Raw genomic sequence first — 21152 nt, 5'->3', positions numbered from 1 at the left:
TGAAAATTCAATTAGATAAAACAAGAAAAAAAATGCATAACCCCCATAATTCTATGCAACAGTGAAAATATAACTGATATAACAGGAAAAAAATACTTAAAAACAAACATTGATATTATCTGTTAAAATTATACAAAAAATAAGTAACAATCGAGTTCTGCTAAGCCTAAATATAGGTCAACATTTTCTGGAACTACAACTGCAACCTCAGGGATGCAGTAGTAACTGTAGCCCCCATTCTCCACCTCTCTAAGGGGTCAAGGGATGATGTTCAATAGGTCTCATGTCTGTAGACCAACTTGACACTTCTTGCTCTTCCCTGCGAGCTCTATGTTGAAGTGCTGATACTTGCCACAGAATATAGCTTTGTAGAATGCTGGGGGAGTGCAGGCCCACTCAGGTGGCCTCTCTACAGCTTGGATGTTGCTTGGGTGCATTTAGGGTTTTCTGTACCTGTCTGGGGATCGAGGGTCAGGATTCTGCTCTAAAGTTTGGAAGAATTTTAAAATGTTGGTACTTTTTTGTTCACATTGTACTATTCTCCCAACACTGTTGCTAAACGATGCTAGTGCCAAATCAAGAGACAATAATATAACCACATTTATTATATGAAAATTAAATATAATCTAGATAATATCTTAAATTTACTCAGAGTTCTTTTATTTATTTGGTTACTGCAGCTGGAAGGATCAGGCATATAGTTAATGCTACAAGCCATCTGAAACTGCACAAATAACTAAGTATCTGTTCAGCAAAACTTCTTGAGCATATCCTACCCACTTCTCTGCTTTTTTCTTTTTACATAACAGCTTGTGGAGCATTATAAATGAAGAGCCCATATATGGTTTTGTGAACTGAACAGGTGTCCTTAGGGGCAAAATAACTCCACATGCAGGCTTGTAAGCATGTTGAGCTATCAATCATCAAGTCAGCTGGAAACTTCAACATTGTTCATAGCTTGTTCTATATTATGCTGTTCTTTAAAAAGCACAGAATTTATCTGAAGAGCCATATATTATTGAAATAGAAGGGCTAAGCAATTTAGGAAAAACATTGATACCAGAACACTTACCATCAAACTCTGCTGGTCCAACTCCTACTATAATTATTGACATTGGAAGCTTTGATGCCTTCAAAACAGGAAGAAAACAGATTTAATACACAGTATAATCTGCAAATATTATGCTGGACTTGAAAGATAATTGGATTAAAAACATGTACAGCTCCTTATATTGTGAGGAGGAAAGGAAAAAATACCAAAGAAAAATACATGTAAGTTGTCTGCTCTAAGTTATATAAAAATCTTGGATGAAGATAGTTGATCATTTTGTTCTTTTGAGTTTTGGTTTGTTATTTCCCCATAATTTGTCTTTTTATGATGCATATAAAATAAAAAATATGATTAAATGCAACAAACTCTATTAAGGCACATTAAGAGTGCACAACTAAAATTCCTATAGCAGTTTATTAATCAATGCAAATAAGAGTTGCAAATGGGCATCCAATGGCAGAACCTGATGCTTAATTAACACACAGTAAAGTACACAGAATTTCAAGATACCATATATCTATCTGGAAGCCAGTAACTTAATTTTCTTTGCACATGTACTATTTCTATTCTTGGAGCCTCTCAGAAATAAGACTTTACATTTCTTCCATAAAATAAATATTAATTAAAATTAATTAGCCAGGAAACTGAGAAAAAAGAAAATAGGATGAGTAATGTAAAATAAAATTGTTAAAGGTAAATCTTTTAAAAGGAATAGATACTTCAAGATTTGTATTCTATAAAATCAGATAGATGATATACCGCTTTATGAGAATAAAATATTTGTAAATTCACAAAGGCAATGTCATAAATATTTTAGGTTTCCTTTCCCTGATGGCAGCACAAAACATCTGCAAGTTTAAGGAAATGTTCTGGAATTAGCTGCCTGGAGCATGAAGACAATTAAAATCCATCAAGCAAATGTCAGAACTGACAACTGTTCCTTACTGGGATATACTGCTGAACTCTGAAATCTTTGAAGTCATTCTAAGCAAACCTGTATATTGGCCAAAATCATACATGTACAATTTCACATACACCTCTACCCAGATATAACGCTGTCCTCGGGAGCCAAAAAATCTTACTGCATTGTAGGTGAAACCGCGTCATATCGAACTTGCTTTGATCTGCCAGAGTGCACAGCCCCGCTGCTCCCCGGAGCACTGCTTTACCATGTTATATCTGAATTCATGTTATATCGTGGTAGAGGTGTAATAGCAATTGTAGGGAAGCAAGTTGTTTTTGAAACACACATACTTTTCTTTTTATATATTCCATCTGTATTTGTCACTTTTGATATTTTATAATGCCGTCCATGAGCTAATTTACTTGAGCAAGAAAATATGAGACAAATTTAATACTAACACAGCAGACAACTCTTGAAAACAGACAAATTTGCCTTAAATTACTCCCTCTGAAATGGACTTTTTTTTATAATATAGATCATGTCAAATGAAATTATACCTAATATGGTATACAATTAAGATTCCAGGAAATGACTCCAGTTACATTGTAATTATAACATGTAATCCAGGTAGTTAACCTTCTGGTTATAGTACACCTCTACCCAGATATAACACGAATTTGGATATAACGCGGTAAAGCAGCACTCTAGGGGGGCAGGACTGTGCACTCTGGTGGATCAAAGCAAGTTTGCTATAACGCGGTTTCACCTATAATGCGGTAAGATTTTTTGGCTTGGGGTGCCCCTGCCTGCACCCCAAACCCCTCCATCCCTGGCCCCACCTCAGATCCTTCACCCTTGCACCCCAACCCTCTGTCCCAGCCCTGAACCCCCTCCAAACCTCTGGGCCCCACTCCTGCCACACATCATCTCCTTAGGTGCACATAACAAATTTCATTCCGCACATGGATGTAAAAAATTAAAGGGAACATTGGGGGAGGGTCAACAGAATTTAAGATTTTTTCAGATGTTGACACACTGGAGGACCCAGTGTCTCAGATGAATGAGGCGTTATAAATTAGTGGAGGATGGCCGTCATGTGCCTGGATTGAGGAATGGAACAAGTACATCTGGGAATTAGCTTGAAAGAGTGAGAGGAAACCAATGCAGCTGCATCAGCCAAAGAAAGAGTTCAGGTATCTGAAAGGGCACTGATGAGCAAGTGGGCTCTAGGGCATCCAGGGGCAATTCCTGGACTTGGGGCTAAGAATCTGGTACAGGAGAAGGCTCCCTGAGACCTAGTGTTCATATCTGGTGACCCCTGTAAGTACCAAGGAAGTTGTTTCAGTAGTTGGGGGGAGAGACATTATAAATGTGATCAAGTCATAATCACTTGTACCTAAGCTACCATTAACATTTTTAGTTTTGTGATCAGTTACTCTTTATCTGTTAGGACCTGGTCTAATAAAGAATTCCCTGTGTTGGCTGTAACACTTCTTGAGTTAGGATATTGTCATCTGTTATGTTCAGAATCCAAGGATGTTTTAGTACTAGTAGCGTGAGACTTCCAAAATGTGTCATTCAATCTGAATTCCCCCATGATCACACAGGTTTTTTCCTTACACATTATAGATAAATGCGTAAAGAGGTGGTCATTGTGTTCCCTAATGTGATTTGGCAGTCTGTAAAAGACACCAATGAATGCCCTATCTTATGCTTTATCTATTTTGACATTGATCCATACACATTTAAGATCATTTTCTTCTGAGTTATCAATGAGTGAGAAACAGGTAATACCATTTTTGACAGAGTGCCACCCCGACTCCTATTTAGCCCACTTGATCCTTCCTAAATAGATTATAATCATTGATTTTAACATTCCAATAGCAAGGATCATCCTACCAGGTTTCAGTAATACTAACTAGATCGAATTTATTCTCATAAATGTATGACTCCAATTCCTCTTGTTTGTTACCCAGGCTCCTTGCACTGGTGTATGGGTAATTCAAGACTTTCTTCTCTTCATGTCCTTTTTTTCTTGATTAAAGTTGTTCTTAACATCTCGATTTTGTGCTGATTGTTCATACCTCCCTCTTTTTACCCTCCAATTTGATATTAGTTTTGCGCCCTCCTGACTATTCTAGCCAGCCTGTCCTGAGGAGATTGGTCCCCCTTCTAGTGAGGTGGAAGCCATCCAACCCCTTTCCCTATAAGAGGTAGACAATGTTCCACAAAACCAAAACCTTCTGGACTACACCACTTACCTAACCAGTGGCTCCAGAATCTTCTGCTTTCCGTCATGAGACAGGTCATAGTCCATGTCACCTTCTTTGGGCCATATTCACACCCTCATCATATAAAAGTCACATAAAAATCCAGATATGTTCTCCCTACTTGAGTTCTGGTATCTGTACTGAGGACCAGCCTCTCTGAATCTGACATCAGGTATCTCTTTAATAATATTTAGAATGAATTTACCAAAAGATTCTAGTACTGGATCTGGACCAAGATCTTTATATATTGATTTACTGCAGTTGCTGGCTGGAAGTGAAACCATAACTTTGCTGGGTATCCACTTATGAAATCAACTTGTCCAGGAACTGAGTCAAATATTTTATCTTGGTAGAGGTGTGCTAATGTTTGGTAAATGAGACACCATATTCTTCTCTCTCTTTTCTGAAATAGATATTGTCTTGGATATAACTTACATACTGGAGTTCTTTGAAGACTGTAATTGATGTTTCCAAAGCCATGTTTCTGAATGATTTAACAGTGGCTATTGGACCCTGGACATAATGAGAAGGTCATTCTGACAAGAGTAGACATATATCTTTCACTTGAAGGGAAGGATGAAATAGCATTTGTGAATACCCAAGTCGAAATGTGTCCAAAAAAAAAAAAAAAAAAAAAAGAATATTTTGTATTAAAAATGTTTCTTATGCTAGCAGAATCTAAAGTATCTTTGGATGATGACTCCTCTTGATCATATGTTCAGTAGATCTCCAGGAGATTTATTTTCATATTCTGAAGCTTTGGGAAGATGATGCTGTAATGACGGATTTCAGTACAGTAGAACCTCAGAGTTACAAACTGACCCGTCAACCATATACCTCATTTGGAGCCAGAACTATGCAATCAGGCAGCAGCAGCAGAGACCTCCCCTCCCACCCCCAGAAAGCAAACACAGTACACTACTGCATTAAAAGTAAACTACGAAAAAAAACAAATGGAAAGTTTAAAAAAAGATTTAACAACGTTAGGAAACTGTTTCTGTGCTTGTTTAATTTAAATTAAGATGGTTAAAGCAGCATTTTTCTTCTGTATAGTAAAGTTTCAAAGCTGTATTAAGTCATTCAGTTGTAAACTTTTGAAAGAACAACCATAACAATAAGAGTTACGAACATTTCAGAGTTATGAACAACCTCCATTCCTGAGGTATTCATAACTCTGAAATTCTACTGTATTTCCTCCTGGAATCTTGATCTCTGTATGGATTTGTTGAATGGGCTGAATGCTACAATTCCCTTTGCAAGACAAAGAATCTTGTGAAATCTTGTACCCTCTACAAAATATTTGGTTCTCCACAGAACTGGTTCCTATTATTCCAGTATGTAGGAGATGGTCTACTGTACCCTTCATCTTCTGATGCTTCGAAGGTTCTCATAGTGTTGGTTTATTTATTTATTTTGAGTAAAGGATAAACTTGTCCCTAGGACAATAAGTGAGTTATATTGAATATCCTTCCTCGATTATCTCAGGTATTTGTTTTCTCAGGTTGCTCACTCCCAGATGAGGGGCCACCCTGAAGTCTTCTTGAGGGGGCTGGGCAGGGGTATCTTTCCAATCTTGGAAAACCCCAAAACAAGAGATGCTTTTGGGGGTAGATGGTTTTTCCAGAGAATCCCATCCTCTCCAACTCTCAGGAAAGGCAGCAATGTACAACCTCTGTGTAATCTATGCTGGAACCTGGAGAAACAGGGGGATCAAATGGAACCACCTGCTGAGATATGGTACTTTGGAGATTTTCTCACTGGAAGGAGGGAGGGATTAATTCGTTCTCCAAAGCGTCAGTGACAACTTTGTTTCAGTACTCCCCAAAGAGCTTATCAACAAAATATTTGGAAGGATAATCAGATGTTAGACAGCAATTCCACTTTTGTCACAACCCAGTGGCCCCCTTCCTCAGGGGGTCCCCTGGGGAGGCAGATCAGCATTGTATGTTGCTAATGCTGTTGCAAGCATCGCAAGCCATTTTGGGAAGGGTTAAAGGGTTAAAGGTATGAGTGTGGAGTGGAAGATTCCTTTGCAGGTTGTGAGAAGCCGAAGGGGGAGGAAGGGAGAAGAGAATGGGTTAACTCAACGCTTCAGCTCTCAGCTCAGCCTGAAGATAAGATGGGGGTTCCAGTGCAAGGTCACAGCGCTCGAACAGATTCTATGCAGCCACATCTGTTTCTTACCCAACCCCCCCAACCGTGGGAAAAGGGGGGTCAGCTGGGCAGGGTATTGCAAAACTGGTGAGACAGTGAAGGCCAGCGAGGGCAAAAACAGAGTCCCATGTCCCTGATGTTTTTGGAAAGCTGAGGACGCCGCAGAAAGCTGGTTTGGACTGGTACAAAGAGCAAGGGGGACAGAGGTCCCTGAACAAAAGACCCCCAAAAGACCCCAGGACTTAAAACCCTCCTTAGAGCTGAAGCAAATCGGAGATCAACAGCGGACCCTGGACGACCTGTGCACAGGACAGAACTCCCATCCACCTCTTCCCTCCCTTCTTCGTACATTACACCCAGGCTTCGCCAGCCCTGGGTAGTGTGTGTGCGAGTATGAAAGTGGGTTAGGGCCTGGGGCACTAACGCTTTCTTCCTTCCTCTGAGTGACATGGGGAACTCCGAGCACTCTCCATTGTTATTTTATTATTTTATTAATAAAGCTTTAAAATTCAGTCACTTGGTATGCTCCGTCATCTCCTCCCCTAATGGTCCTGTGGCCTCAGCCTGATCACCTGACGCCTCGGGCAGATTGGTAACAGAAATCTGTCATACTTTCTTCAAATGGAGCCATAGTTGCCCCCAAGACACATCTTTGGCATTTTTGAACGTATAGCAAATCAGTCACACAGAATGAGGAGTGGGCTGCAGGCATTGGAGACAACTGACTTATTAATTTCAGAAAGGTCACAGGAGCTAGCATCTTTCAAGGCAGATGAGGACTTGCAGGTAAAACTGCTAGTGAGAAGGAGCTTGCTCTGTGGCCTTTTAAACCATCTCAGCATATACCTTGCCTCTGTGCTAGCTGAGAGCAGGAATTGCATCCCCTTGGTTGCTATGGGGGAAACTTGTCATGCACTGACAGGTTTAGGAGATTCCACGGAAACTTTCCTGCTTGTTCTGGAAGCTGTAGCAATAGGTGTCCCATGTCCGGGGGGAGAGGCAGAGGGGTTTTGAAAAACATACATCTGGTTCCAGGCCACTTATTCTGCCCTTATCTTAGCAAAGGGAATTTCATCGGCATTGATTTAGACCTTGCCCACACATCAGGTGGGAGCTGAGTTTCTGCAGCCTGCCATTTCTGTCTGCCATTTCTGAGGAGGGAGAGGAAGAGAGGGGCTGTCCTTGAAACCAGTCTCAGAAAGTCAAAATAAATTTTAAGTTTAGCAGTTTTGAGAAGAAAAACTTCAAAACCAATGAAGAAACTGACTTTAGTTAAAAATATTTACAAAAACATGTGAAAGCTATGCTACAAAAGGAGACCTGGAGTCTGCAGTACATGACACTCAGAGGCAAATAATTCTGGAAAGGAGTTTTTCCTGAGGGTTCATCCTGAGCTCAGGCTTATAGTAAAGATCTGGTTTTCTTTCATAGATTGTAAGACCAGAAGGGACATGGAGATAGGGAACATCCATTCCAAAGACCATCTGACATAAAGAGGACTGAGAAGTCACTTATTTCTAGATTGCACAATCAATATTAGTATCACTAGAAGACCACAAGTTCCTCAGAGCACTGATTTGATAAAGCTGGTTAAAATTTCACAGTTAGTTTCATTTGGCCTCTATGCCTGGCAATTTTTATTATTTGGAAAGAAGAGAGTTTACAGTCCAAAATATTAAGACCAGGAAATATATTGCTTATAAAATATAGAAATCCAAGTTTAAATAGAACTTACGTTAACTATTGATTCCTTTGTTTGAGCCATGTCTGAAATAACCCCATCTGTAATAATGAGAAGAACAAAATACTGGGAGCCATCTTTTACCGAGGAAGCATATCTGAAAGAACAAAAAAGACCAAAATTATAACAGCAGAAAACCTATATACAAACAGACTAATATGACAAACTGTACTTTGCAATTCAATTGCTTAAAAAAGTAATGCTGAGAGTCTATGCTAGGCCCCCCAAAAGAAAAAGCATTCATCATTAAAACAAAGCCTGCAGCTAGGGGTTATTTTACAAGTTAATACATAAGGCACTACATATGATAGTTTACACACAGAGACTCGCAGTTTTATTCTACTTTATAGACAGACTTTATTTAGAGATACAGGGAAACAATTAATTATTTGCTCAGGAATCTGTTTAGCTAAATTACCTGGTCCAGATCAGGGACCTTCTGTGTGAAGCTCTCCCTCATATTATTTAGAAATTAGGCCTCAGTCACCTTCACAGAAGCATCTTTCCCTTCAGAAGTCTCACCAGATATAGGGGCTATACTGAGAGAGGATGCAGAAGAGATGCACATCATCTCTCCTATACCCAATGTGGAATCTCCAAAGAACGTAGTACACTCTCCAGGCTGTATTACTTCTGATGAATCCACTCCACCTGGGGGCACTGTGATCCAAGGGAGACACTGGTAGTGTGATGAGCCAGGCTACCAGGGATACATCAGAGTTAAAGTCAATGCAAAGGTGTAGGAAAGTACGGAGATCTTTGGGATTCCGCCAAGTTTAGGGTTCTGTCATTTTCATGATAGGTAAACCCTGTTCTCCCCCCAAAAGGAGAACTCTGCAGAAGCATCCCCATGGAGATTTTCTTCCATAGTGACTTCTCCTTTTGGTTTTAACATGCGAGGGTATGATCTTGGACTCTGTTATTTTTCTGTCACACCATAATGCATAAATTTCATAGTTGGTCCCGTGTGGATTATGAGCCCATACAATAGCACAAAGTAGTCCTATAAAAATGAAGTAATATATATGTGGAACAACGTTTCACTCACTAGTGTCCAGAGTGATTTAAATTTTTTTTTTTTTTTTTTTAAATCTCCTACCCTGGTCTTCATTCTTTAAAATATACATCAATGTAGTATATTAAATTAATTTATATTTAAAAAATCCTAAGAACTAGGGATGTGCATACAAAATTCAACTAGTCTCATGAACTTTCATTGTTGTAACCTTCATCCTCTCACATCCCCTCCATACTGCTTTTGTTTTTGCTATGTTAAATCTAAGCACTTTGGATTAAGGACCTGACATTTTATTTGTTTGGAAAGTACCATTTGTCAAAATTAGTTGATTACTACAAGTTGAAGAAACTGAAAATTATATCTTTTTCCTTTAGAACTGCTCAATGTAACTGACAATAGGCATTTTTTTGGGTTAAAAGAGCTTTCTCAGGAATGGACTTGTTTCTCAGGAATGACAATTTGTCAAAGAGTTTCTGCAATGGCATAAAAACAATTGAAAGAACAGTTGCATAGGTGTAAGTGGTAGCTGCATGTTCCTTACTCTAACCATTGGTCTTATCGTTGTAGATTTTTACAAACTGAGAACACTATGTGTAGGATTCAAAATATAAAGCTGTTTTAGATAGTCAACTCAAATTTACAAATAGGCTGTTCAAAAAGAATGGCTAGGAAATTGACTTTTCTTTACTACCATGGAATAGTAGCTATTTAAATGACCTATCCTGAAAATAAGTATTTTATTTATTCTGTACACCTAAGCTAACGTAGTTTTTCCTAAACTAAACTAGTACTGGAAATAAAACCATTTATGGGTCAACTCATTTAAAAAGAAGCACATATAGAAAGAACCCCTGGATTCCTTACTCCCTGAGGCAGTGGAGTTTAAGTCCAATACAAACATTATATACTAGGATTGGTTAAGATGTATCAGCAATCTACACTGAGTAATTGAAAGGAAAACTCCCAAGTACCAGCACAATTCAAAATAGTTCTTTGTGACTATAGTTTTTCAGTTGCATTTTACACAAGTAAGGAAAAAGCTCTGAGCTATGAAATTACACATTTATTCATGGTCACATGGTTAATGAAATTAAGTTTTCAAAAAGTTCATAGTGTAACAAGGCACAAATCAATCAAAAGTAGCACATTGTACCTTGCAGGTGTTAACTAACTAAAGTACTTGTTTGACAGCATGGCAGGAACTACCTACAAACTCCTGGAACATATTCTCCAGAGAATCAGTCTTCTTGTCAAGTCAGCGATCCCCAAAGAACAAGTGGGATTCCGGCCTAAATGCTGTTGTTGCGACCATGTTTTGGCCATTGTAACACATATTAAGGCCTGATTCCAGAAGAAATTTAAGATCAGCACAGACTTTGTAGACCTGTCATTGGCCCACAATAGAGTCTGGATTAAAAGCCTGATGCTAAAGCGCACAAGGATCATCCCCTGCCACAGCACACTACACCTTCTATGAACGATGCTGAGCAATAGGTGGCTACGTGTTCACTGGGCAATGAAGTCAGTTCGCTCTGGTTCCTCAACAATGCACTGCCACAGGGCTCAGTACTCACGCTGATGCTTTTCAATGTTTACAAGAGTGACATGCCTCCAAGCAAATTTGAATATGTGGATGACCTTGCCCTGGCAACACAAGCAGCCACCTTCTGTGACATTAAGTCCACCCTGAACAGGGACCTACAAACCAGGGAGGAGTATTTCTGGAAATGGAGGCTGAAGCCAAATCCTCACAAAACAACAGTCACTTCATTCCATCTTGATAACAAGAATGCTAAGCGCACCCTGAAAGTTACCTTTGGCAACACCGTGCGACATGATACCACTCCAACCTAACTCAGAGTAAAGTTGGATTGCACACTAATCTGCCACAACCATCTGAAGAAGATAGCTGTCAAAATGAAGACAAGGGTCAACACAGTGCAGAAACTGGCAAGAACAATGTCATAACTATAAAGGGAAGGGTAACAGCTGTCCTGTGTACAGTACTATAAAATCCCTCCTGGCCAGAGACTCCAAAATCCTTTTCCTTGTAAAGGGTTAAGAAGCTCAGGTAATCTGTCTGGCATCTGACCCAAAGGACCAATAAGGGGACAAGATACTTTCAAATCTGGGGGGGGGGGAGGCTTTTGTTTGTGCTCTTTGTTTGGGAGTTCGTTCGCTCTTGGGACTGAGAGGGACCAGACATCAATCCAGGTTCTCCACATCTTTCTAAACAAGTCTCTCCTATTTCAAACTTGTAAGTAAATAGCCAGGCAAGGCATCTTAGTTTTACTTTGTTTTCTCAACTTGTAAATGTACCTTTTACTAGAATGTTTATCTGTTTGCTGTACTTTGTACCTAAGACTAGAGGGGAGTCCTCTGAGCTCTTTAAGTTTGATTACCCTGTAAAGTTATTTTCCATCCTGATTTTACAGAGATGATTTTTACCTTTTTCTTTAATTAAAAAACCTTCTTTTTAAGAACCTGATTGATTTTTCCTTGTTTTTAGATCCAAGGGGGTTGGATCTGTATTCACCAGGAGTTGGTGAAAGGAAGGAGGGGGAATGGTTAATTTCTCCTTGTTTTAAGATCCAAGGGGTTTGGATCTGTATTCACCAGGGAATTGGTGAAGGTCTCTCAAGGCTACCCAGGGAACGGAATTAGCTTTGGGATGGTGGCAGCGGACCAGACCAAAGCTGGTAGTTAAGCTTAGAAGTTTTCATGCAGGCCCCCACATTTGTACCCTAAAGTTCAAAGTGGGGATACAGCCTTGACAAACAAGTTTAAAAGAATCAGCATCCCAGTGTTATGGACATCAGCGATGAGGCTTATGTACTCTGTAATTGAGTACTGTGCACAGTTATGGACCGGAAGTAGCCATAATTGACTTGTTGATATCCAACTAAATTCTGCAATGTGGTGCATCACTGGAACCCTCTATTTGACCTCAAATCTTGGCTGCCAATGCTGTTGCACATTCCTCTCCCTTCCATTCGATGTGATGCCACAACCCTTTGGGAATTCCAGAGGATCATGGAAAATGAACATCTTCCCATCCACCAGGGCCTTAACAACGTCCATCACCGCCACCTGAAGTCGCGTAAACACTTTTGGGCCCACACATTTAACCTTCAACAATGCAACTTCAACCCTGATGAAGCCTGGAAAGCTGAATGGAATTCACAAGAAGTCACATATAAACACCTCATGAAAGAGCTGATGCAGAAGATCTCTGGCTTTGATCTCCCATGAAGCTCATGGGTAACCCTAAACTCTATCGGCACAAACTATGACAGATGCGGATACTTGCTGTACAAATGGAAAATTAAAGACTCTCCAGTATGCGACTGTGATCACCCAGAACAGACCATGGAACATATAACAACTCAATGCCCAATTCACAAATATGAAGGGGACATCAAAGCAATAGACTCTGCTATTCCAGACACAATTATCTGGCTTAACCATCTAAATGTAAAATTATAGTTGTTGCTCTACATTTACATCAGCCATACAAAGAAGAATACAGCTTTTATATCTCCTATTTTGTTTTAATGCTATACTTTAACATTATGTTGTAAAAGATGTACTGTTATTGCAATTTGTGCTTTGCATAAGATATTTAATAGAAATTTTAATTGCAAGTTGTAAATGCCATAAATGGCAGGTCATAAATCCAAGGGCAATTTTGGTCAAAGGGCAAAAGAGCATATTCTCAAAGAACAGGACACTTCCCTTTTTACAAGACCCACTAGTCTGGTTTAGACATGATCTTTGTCTCTTAAGAAAACAAATTTTTTAAAGAGTTTTATGTTTTAGAGAAAGACCTGGTAGCGTAAAAAAAAAAAGCCTTTTTTTGTTCAGGTTATTCTAAAGAGAAATATAGGGATGTGTTATCAGAGCTATAAACTAAGACACAGAAGTGGGCTTTTTCTTTAGACTCTCCTCCATTTTGCAAGAAAAAGCATCAGTTAAAACACCCACAAAATTCATATCGAAATACATTTCTTTTACAAACACTCTAAAGTTTTCATTCTTCTAAGAAAACAATTATGGTTGAAAATGTTGGTTCCTCTTAGCTGAGGCTTGCTTACACAGTGAGTGGTGCAATAGAGGGCTGTGAATTCTAGTACACACTAAAATTTCCTGGTGTGCTTTAATGTAGCACTGTTTGAAATGGGACTACATTAACGTGCACTAGAGACCATTTAGTCAGCAGAGCCACACAGGCCAATTACTGTGCAACACACAGTGCAAACTTGAATTTATATCCCTCTAGTGCAGGTCCACACACCATGAAGACAAGCCCTAACTCATTTAGTGCAACCCTCTTTTTTTATTTCTTAAACACTTAAATTGCTAAGCTTATTTTGAAATGTATACACCTCTATCCCGATATAAGGCGACCCGATATAACGCGGTAAAGCAGTGCTCTGAGGGGGCGGGGCTGCGCACTCCGGCAGATCAAAGCAAGTTCGTTAGAACGTGGTTTCACTATAACGCGGTAAGATTTTTTGGCTTCCGAGGACAGCGTTATATCGAGGTAGAGGTGTATTTGCAAATATTTTGTATCATAGCTTCTAATGATATATAAATAATAAAAAGCAGTATGTACCAACTTGGAATCTAATAACCATGCTAACTGGTTGCTAACTACAAGAAGCCATGTAAGTATAGAATATTTATATTAATTGGGAAAATAATTAGTTATTTTGACAATGCTTAAGCAACTCCTTCACCCAACTCAGAAAGAGAATCGCATCTCCAAGACTGTTAAGAAAAGACAATGACTTATTTGAAGACTATTCTAGTCTGAAGACTCTCTAAGAATTAAGTAAGTTTAAAAGAACTAAAAGCTTTTATATAGAGAACAGGAATGCTTGGACTTTTTGAAAACAGAAATTCAATTTATATTAAATACTAATAAAACTGAAGAAATAGCTCAAAAAATGGACTAAATAAAGGAAAGCATTAAAACTCTTAACTTTAAAAATGTTCTGATAATTTCCTGCCACAGAGACAAAAGCAGTTTAACTATCAAATTCAGGTAAAGTTATAACCCTAATGCATATGCATTAATGGATTACATAAAATAAGCTCCTAAGGATACCGCATGAAGATACTGAGTGAACATAAGAATGAAAACAACTAACTGAAATTTAAGTAAGCATTATTTATCATTCATGTTCTATTTTCTGTGGTTCCACAGTTAATCATTGTAATGATTTGCTAGTTTTTAACTAGGGTGTCCCCTAAGAGCCCCATATGCCAGATATAGCTGGAGTCACATTCCTAAAATGGCATTCAGAGATTGAGTTTATTATGAGCTGACCCACCATTTCTTTTTTCTCTAGACATTATTTCTCTAGACATGTCAAACCTTTCTTGGATAAAATTACTTGGTCTAGCAATTTAAAGAAACCCACTTTCACTCTCACAGGTGGCAGGGAGAGAAGAGGGACACCAACTAGTTCATATTCCCTGTCCTGTGGTTTTCTGTTGAAGTACATTTGCAATCAGCTGATCTTTTTCAAATGCCAGGAACATCACATTACTGTACGGTGACTTCTTTGAAGTGCAGTGTGCCTGGCACCTCCTGGGACTAGCCATGGGAACTGGCAGGAGGTGGAATGCATCTAGATAGAATCTATTCCATGCAACTGAATGAGGGGATGAAAAAAAATTGAGAACTTCTGCCACTTACCAAGCTATGCAGTTTAACTACCCATGTGGATTTTCACCTGAATGAGTTTTCTACAAAACTTCCTTTTTTTTTTTTTGGATAATACAGTAGATAAATCTCTTGCAATAAAGTAAAAAGGACCAACCAGCCTACACTTCCTGTTCAGATTTTATCTGGAAAAAAAGCACTATAGATTCTTCACTTATATGTACAGATGTGCATCACTGTGTAGTTTATAAAATAAACTATTATGTTTGTGCACACATGCAAAATAGCAGAGGTTGCTGAATGCTCTTTAATGCATACCTGGATATCTACCAGCAGGATTGAGAATTTGGCAATTCTTAATGCCATTATAAAATCCCTTTTATACCATGCCACACCAGTGATAGAGACAGATGTTGCTATTACTTCTATCTGTATTTTGCTATGCAAAAAACTAGTTAAAGTAGCTGAATTTTATATTAAAATTATGTAAAAACTATTCATTCAGTCTCTTATGCTGACTTTACAAATGAGCATTCTTACATTTTAATTTGTTCTTAGCTTCTTCAGTTCAACACCACAGAAAACTTCCTTATATTGGCTGACAGGTAGGATATTGCACTTGACTTTAAGCCTTGAATGCATAAACAGGGGACTCTCAAGTAGGAGCAGTGAGGTTATTTTACCTCTGTATTTCACATGGTGTGACTGCTGTTGGAACACCGTGTTGAGTTCTGGTGTCCACAATTCTAGAAGGATGTTGATAAATTGGAGAGGGTTCAGAGAAGAGCCACAAGAATGATTACACCATCAGAAAACATGCTTTACAATAATAGTGTCATGGAACTCTGTTTAGCTTAACAGAGAGAAGGTCAAGGAGTGACTTGATTACTGTTTGAAGTGCCTACACGGAGAACAAATATTTAATAATGGGCTCTTCAGTCTAGTAGAAAAAGGTATAACATGATCCAATGTCTGGAAGTTGAAGCTAGACAAATTCAGATTTGAAATAAGGTGTACATTTACTCTGACATCATAATCAAAAAGGCAGACAAAGGAGGTGCTGTCGTCATCATGAATAAATTGGAATATGACCAAGAGGCTACTAGACAGCTCTCCAACACCACATTCTACAGGCCATTATCCTCTGATCCCACTGAGGATTACCTAAAGAAACTACACCATCTGCTAAAAAAACTCCCTGACAAAGCACAGGAACAAATCTGTACATGCCTAGAACCCTGACCAGGGTATTCTATTTGCTACCCAAGATCCATAAACCTGGAAATCCTGGACGCCCCATCATCTCAGGCATTTGCACCCTAACATCAGGCTTGTCTGGTTATGTGGACTCTCTCCTCAGGCCCTTCGCTACCAGCACTCCCAGCTATCTTCGAGACACCACTGACTTCCTGAGGAAACTACAATCCATCGGTGATCTTCCAGAAAACACCATCCTGGCCACTATGGACGTAGAAGCCCTCTACACCAATATTCCACACAAAGATGGACTACAAGCTATCAGGAACAGTATCCCCGATAATATCACAGCTAACCTGGTGGCTGAACTTTGTGACTTTGTCCTCACCCACAACTATTTCACATTTGGGGACAATATATACCTTCAAGTCAGCGGCACTGCTATGTGTACCCACATGGCCCCACAGTATGCCAACATTTTTACGGCTGACTTAAAACAACGCTTCCTTAGCTCTCGTCCCCTAACGCCCCTACTCTACTTGCGCTACATTGATGACATCTTCATCATCTGGACCCATGGAAAAGAAGCCCTTGAGGAATTCCACCATGATTTCAATAATTTCCATCCCACCATCAACCTCAGCTTAGATCAATCCACACAAGCAGTCCATTTCTTGGACACTACTGTGCTAATAAGCGATGGTCACATAAATACCACCCTATACCGGAAACCTACTGACCGACCGCTACACTTACCTACATGCCTCCAGCTTCCATCCAGGACACACCACACGATCCATTGTATACAGCCAAGCTCTAAGATATAACCGCATTTGCTCCAATCCCTCAGACAAAGACAAGCACCTAAAAGATCTCTATCAAACATTCTTAAAACTACAATACCCACCTGCTGAAGTGAAAAAACAGATTGACAGAGCCAGATGAGTACCCAGAAGTCACCTCCTACAAGACAGGCCCAACAAAGAAAATAACAGAACACCACTAGGTGTCACCTTCAGCCCAACTAAAACCTCTCCAGTGCATCATCAAAGATCTACAACCTATCCTGAAAGATGATCCCTCACTCTCACAGATCTTGGGAGACAGACCTGTCCTCGCTTACAGACAACCCCCCAACCTAAAGCAAGTACTCACCAGCAACCACACATCACTGAACAAAAACACTGACCCAGGAACCTATCCTTGTAACAAAGCCCGATGCCAACTCTGTCCACATATCTATTCAAGTGACATCATCATAGGACCTAATCACATCAGCCATACCATCAGGTATACCATACCACACCACACCTGCACATCTACCAATGTGATATATGCCATCATGTGCCAGCAATGCCCCTCTGCCATGTACATTGGCCAAACCGGACAGTCTCTATGCAAAAGAATTAATGGACACAAAACTGACATCAGGAATCATAATACTCAAAAACCAGTGGGAGAACACTTTAACCTGTCTGGTCATTCAATGACAGACCTGCGGGTGGCTATCTTACAACAGAAAAACTTCAAAAACGGACTCCAACGAGAGACTGCTGAGCTGGAATTGATATGCAAACTAGATACAATCAATTTAGGATTGAATAAGGACTGGTAATGGCTGAGCCATTACAAACATTGAATCTATCTCCCCTTGTAAGTATTCTCACACTTCTTACCAAACTGTCTGTACTGGCCTAGCTTGATTATCACTTCAAAAGTTTTTTTTTCCCCACTTACTTAATTGGCCTCTCAGAGTTGGTAAGACAACTCCCACCTGTTCATGCTCTCTGTATATGTGTATATATATCTCCTCAATATATGTTCCATTCTATGCATCCGAAGAAGTGGGCTGTAGCCCACGAAAGCTTATGCTCTAATAAATTTGTTAGTCTCTAAGGTGCCACAAGTACTCCTGTTATTTTTAAAAGGGAGAGTAATTAATCACTGGAACATCACATTGGATTCTCAATCACCAACTGGATGTTTTGCTAAAAGATATGCTCTAGAAATTATTTCCAGAAATGTCCATGACCTGTGTTATACCGGAGCACAATGGTTCAGTCTGGCCTGGTAATATATGAATTTAAGATCTCTTATAGTTTTCATGGATTTTTTTAACATCAGAATGGACCATTAGATCATCTAGTCTGGCCTTCTATGTAACAGGCCAGTTGCAACAACATGCTCTTCCTTGACTAATATTTCTATAGCAAATATGATGTTAAGTAAAATCTTAACTTCCACTACATGAATATTTAGTTTCCAACAAGCTGGGATGTAAGTCTATTCCGTCTTAGCTGGATGTGCATTAAGGTGTCTTTATGGACCCTACTGCTGTGCATTAAAGGTTCTGTAGTGCGCTTTGATCTACCCCATTTTGAAATGGCACTAGATCGAAGTGCACTAAGGAACTGTTAGTGTGGGTCAGGAAGGTCCACAGAAACAGTTAGTGTGCAGCAGGCTAGTGTGGGGTTGATTCACACCCCAGATTGCCACAAACTAAATGTTTGCTGCAAACTAAGCTTAAATGCCACAAACTAAACTTAAAAGAAACTCAAAAAATTTACTTGTTGAAACCAGTATTTCTTTTTACAGTGTGGATAAATTCCTCCAAGCTCAAGAAATGAAGATGCACAAAAATTAACAGGTAAAAATTCACATTTCTGCAGTCATAAGTTTATCAATGCAGAACTAATGGGATTTGTACAGGAGCCCTCTATTAGAAAAATAATCGTAACTGGACATCAGTGTCAGGAGGAGCAAGCATTATTTAGAAAAATGTCAAGGAAAAAAATTATGAACCCAATTCTCCACTCTGCTATACCAGTTTAACTCAATGAAGTTACCCCACATTTACATCATCGTAAATGAGTGGAGAATCATAGGGCTCTATGTTTGCTTGATACACTAAAGGACTTTGTGTGCCCTGCATCCATTGCGATAAAAGAGGGTATTCCACAATGCTTTATGAAGATGTGGAGAAAATATCACTCTGCTGCTTGGTAACTCCTTTCCCTCTTCTCATTCAAGAAGGAATGCCTCTTGCAGAAAGAGCCTATATATGGTCTGGACTCAGAATACTTTTGGACTTTTTAAGGTCTGAGTGACTGAACAGAGCAGTGTGGCCTACTGGCCAGAGTTAGCGAGCAGCCCTTGTCGTCAGGGCAGCGTGGCTCAATAGCCAGAGTCAATGAGCGGCCCTGTCCGCCAGGGTGGCATGGCCCAATGGCCAGAGTCAGTAAAGTAGCCCACCTCTGTGAGATTGTGTGGCCTGTTGGCCCATTGGGGGAGTGGGGCGCCCCTCAGAGGTGTGTGGCACCCCAGGTAAGTGGACTTGGGCCCTCTCTGCTCCTCTGAGCCCCAGCCCAGGGCCCTGGCGGGGGTGCTCACCACCAAATCTGCAGGGATCTGCCTGAAACGCACTGACCAGTCCTCTGGTTCACTCACGGGCAAAGAGTTCCAGTCCCATGGGCCTCTTCTTACCCTTTCCCCCTCACTGAAACTCTCCAGTTCCCCCAGGTCTCTGGGGTCCTCAAATGGCCGGACTCCCACCGATGCCATCCCTTCTCTGGGCTCGTTGGGCAGCCTGGAGTCTCCAGTCAGGAACTCTATGAGTCATAGTCCCTTAGTCGGGGCTTGTAGCAACTCCCTGCAGGGAGCCTGAAGCCCCCGTCCTTCCCCCTCAGCAGCCTCTCCAGACTGAGCTGGGCTGCTACCTTTTATATGTTGCCTCCAGGCTGAACATGCCCAACAGGGTCGAAAGGGCGGGGCTTCCTCAGCCTACAAAGCAGAGTTAAACCTTTTGGGGCAGGTGCAGATAGGTATACCCCGTTGCAGATGGTTAAATATGAATGTCAAGTAATCGAACAGAAGGTGCCACTTTTCAACTGCATTTGACAACTCTCCTGCATCATTCAAATGATGGAACCAAAATCAGAAAATTCTACAAGTGGTAGAGAAATACAATTTTGTTCTTCCTTGGTTTTGTTGCAATGACCACCATGATCTTTGAGAAAAAAACATGGCACCTTCCTAATCTGAAGAGCCTGCCACTGTACTGTAAACTTCTCCAATGGAAAAAAGATGATTACTAACCTTCTGTAACTGTTGCACTTTGAGATGTGTTACTCATGTGCATTCCAATGTAGCTATGCATGCGTGGCATGCACTGCCAGCAGAAAGTTTTTCCCTCAGCGATATCCATTGGGTCGACTCTGGTGCCTCCTGGAGTCACGCCCTCATGGCGCTGTATATAGGGATCTGCCACCCTGCCAACTCTTCAGTTCCCTGTTGACGGCTAACTCTGACAGATGAGTAGGAGTGCAGGTTTTGGAATGCACATGAGCAACAAATCTCAAAGAACAACAGTTACGGAAGGTTAGTAACGGTTTTCTCTTCTTTGAGTGCTTGCTCATGTCCATTCCAGTGTAGGTGACTCCCAAAGATGTAGGAGGTGGGTTCAGAGTTCACCAACAAGCAGACTGTAGCACCGCTCTGCCAAATCCAGTACTGTCTCTGGCATGCTGCATGATGGCATATGAGTTGCCAAGGTGTGGACAGAAGACCCTGTTGCCGCTCTACAGATATCATGGATGGGAACCTGTGCCACAAATGCAGCTGAAGATGCGTGCACCCTTGTGGAATGTGCTGTCGGGGCTGAAGCAGGGACTTTTGCCAAGTCATAGCACGCACAGATACAAGAAGTGATCCACAATGAAGTTCTCTGGACTAAGACCAGGAGGCCTTTCATCCTGTCAGCCACTGCCACAAAAAACTCAGGAGTCTTCCTAAATGATTTGGTTCTTTCTATGTAGAAGGCCAGTGCTTGCCTGACATCTAGCAAGTGGAGCCTCTGCTCCTGGCTACTTGTGTGTGGTCTTGGGTACAAGACGGGGAGAAAAAACATCCTGGTTATTGTGGAACTGCACTATCTTTGGGAGGCTGGGTGAGGGTGCAGCTGGACCTTATCCTTGAAGAAGACTGGAGGCTCTGATGTGAGGGTCCTAATCTCCAAGACACTCCTGGCTGAGGTGAGGGCCACAAGGAACGCCACCTTTCACAACAAGTAAAGAGCACATTGCCATGGGCTTGAATGGGGGGTCCTGTGAATCTTGACAGTACCAAGGTAAGGTCCCAGGGAGGGATC

At 40.5% G+C, this 21152-nt stretch overlaps 1 protein-coding gene across 3 annotated transcripts in view; it reads right to left on the bottom strand.

The window, feature by feature from the left end:
- CPNE8 (copine 8) overlaps window positions 1-21152 on the bottom strand; it is a 263816-nt gene that overhangs the window by 19237 nt on the left and 223427 nt on the right. For all 3 annotated transcript variants that reach the window (XM_034766921.1, XM_034766915.1, XM_034766928.1), the window contains 2 exons: window positions 8115-8217; window positions 1073-1130 (listed from right to left, as the gene is read on the bottom strand). In XM_034766921.1, coding sequence (XP_034622812.1) covers window positions 1073-1130; window positions 8115-8217 — 161 coding nt within the window. The remainder of the gene's footprint in view (window positions 1-1072; window positions 1131-8114; window positions 8218-21152) is intronic.

This window comes from Trachemys scripta, chromosome 1, assembly GCF_013100865.1.
Source record: "Trachemys scripta elegans isolate TJP31775 chromosome 1, CAS_Tse_1.0, whole genome shotgun sequence".
Lineage (NCBI taxonomy): Eukaryota > Metazoa > Chordata > Testudines > Emydidae > Trachemys > Trachemys scripta.
The sequence above is the reverse complement of the archived record's forward strand: the minus strand, read 5'-3'. Positions and strand labels throughout refer to the sequence as shown.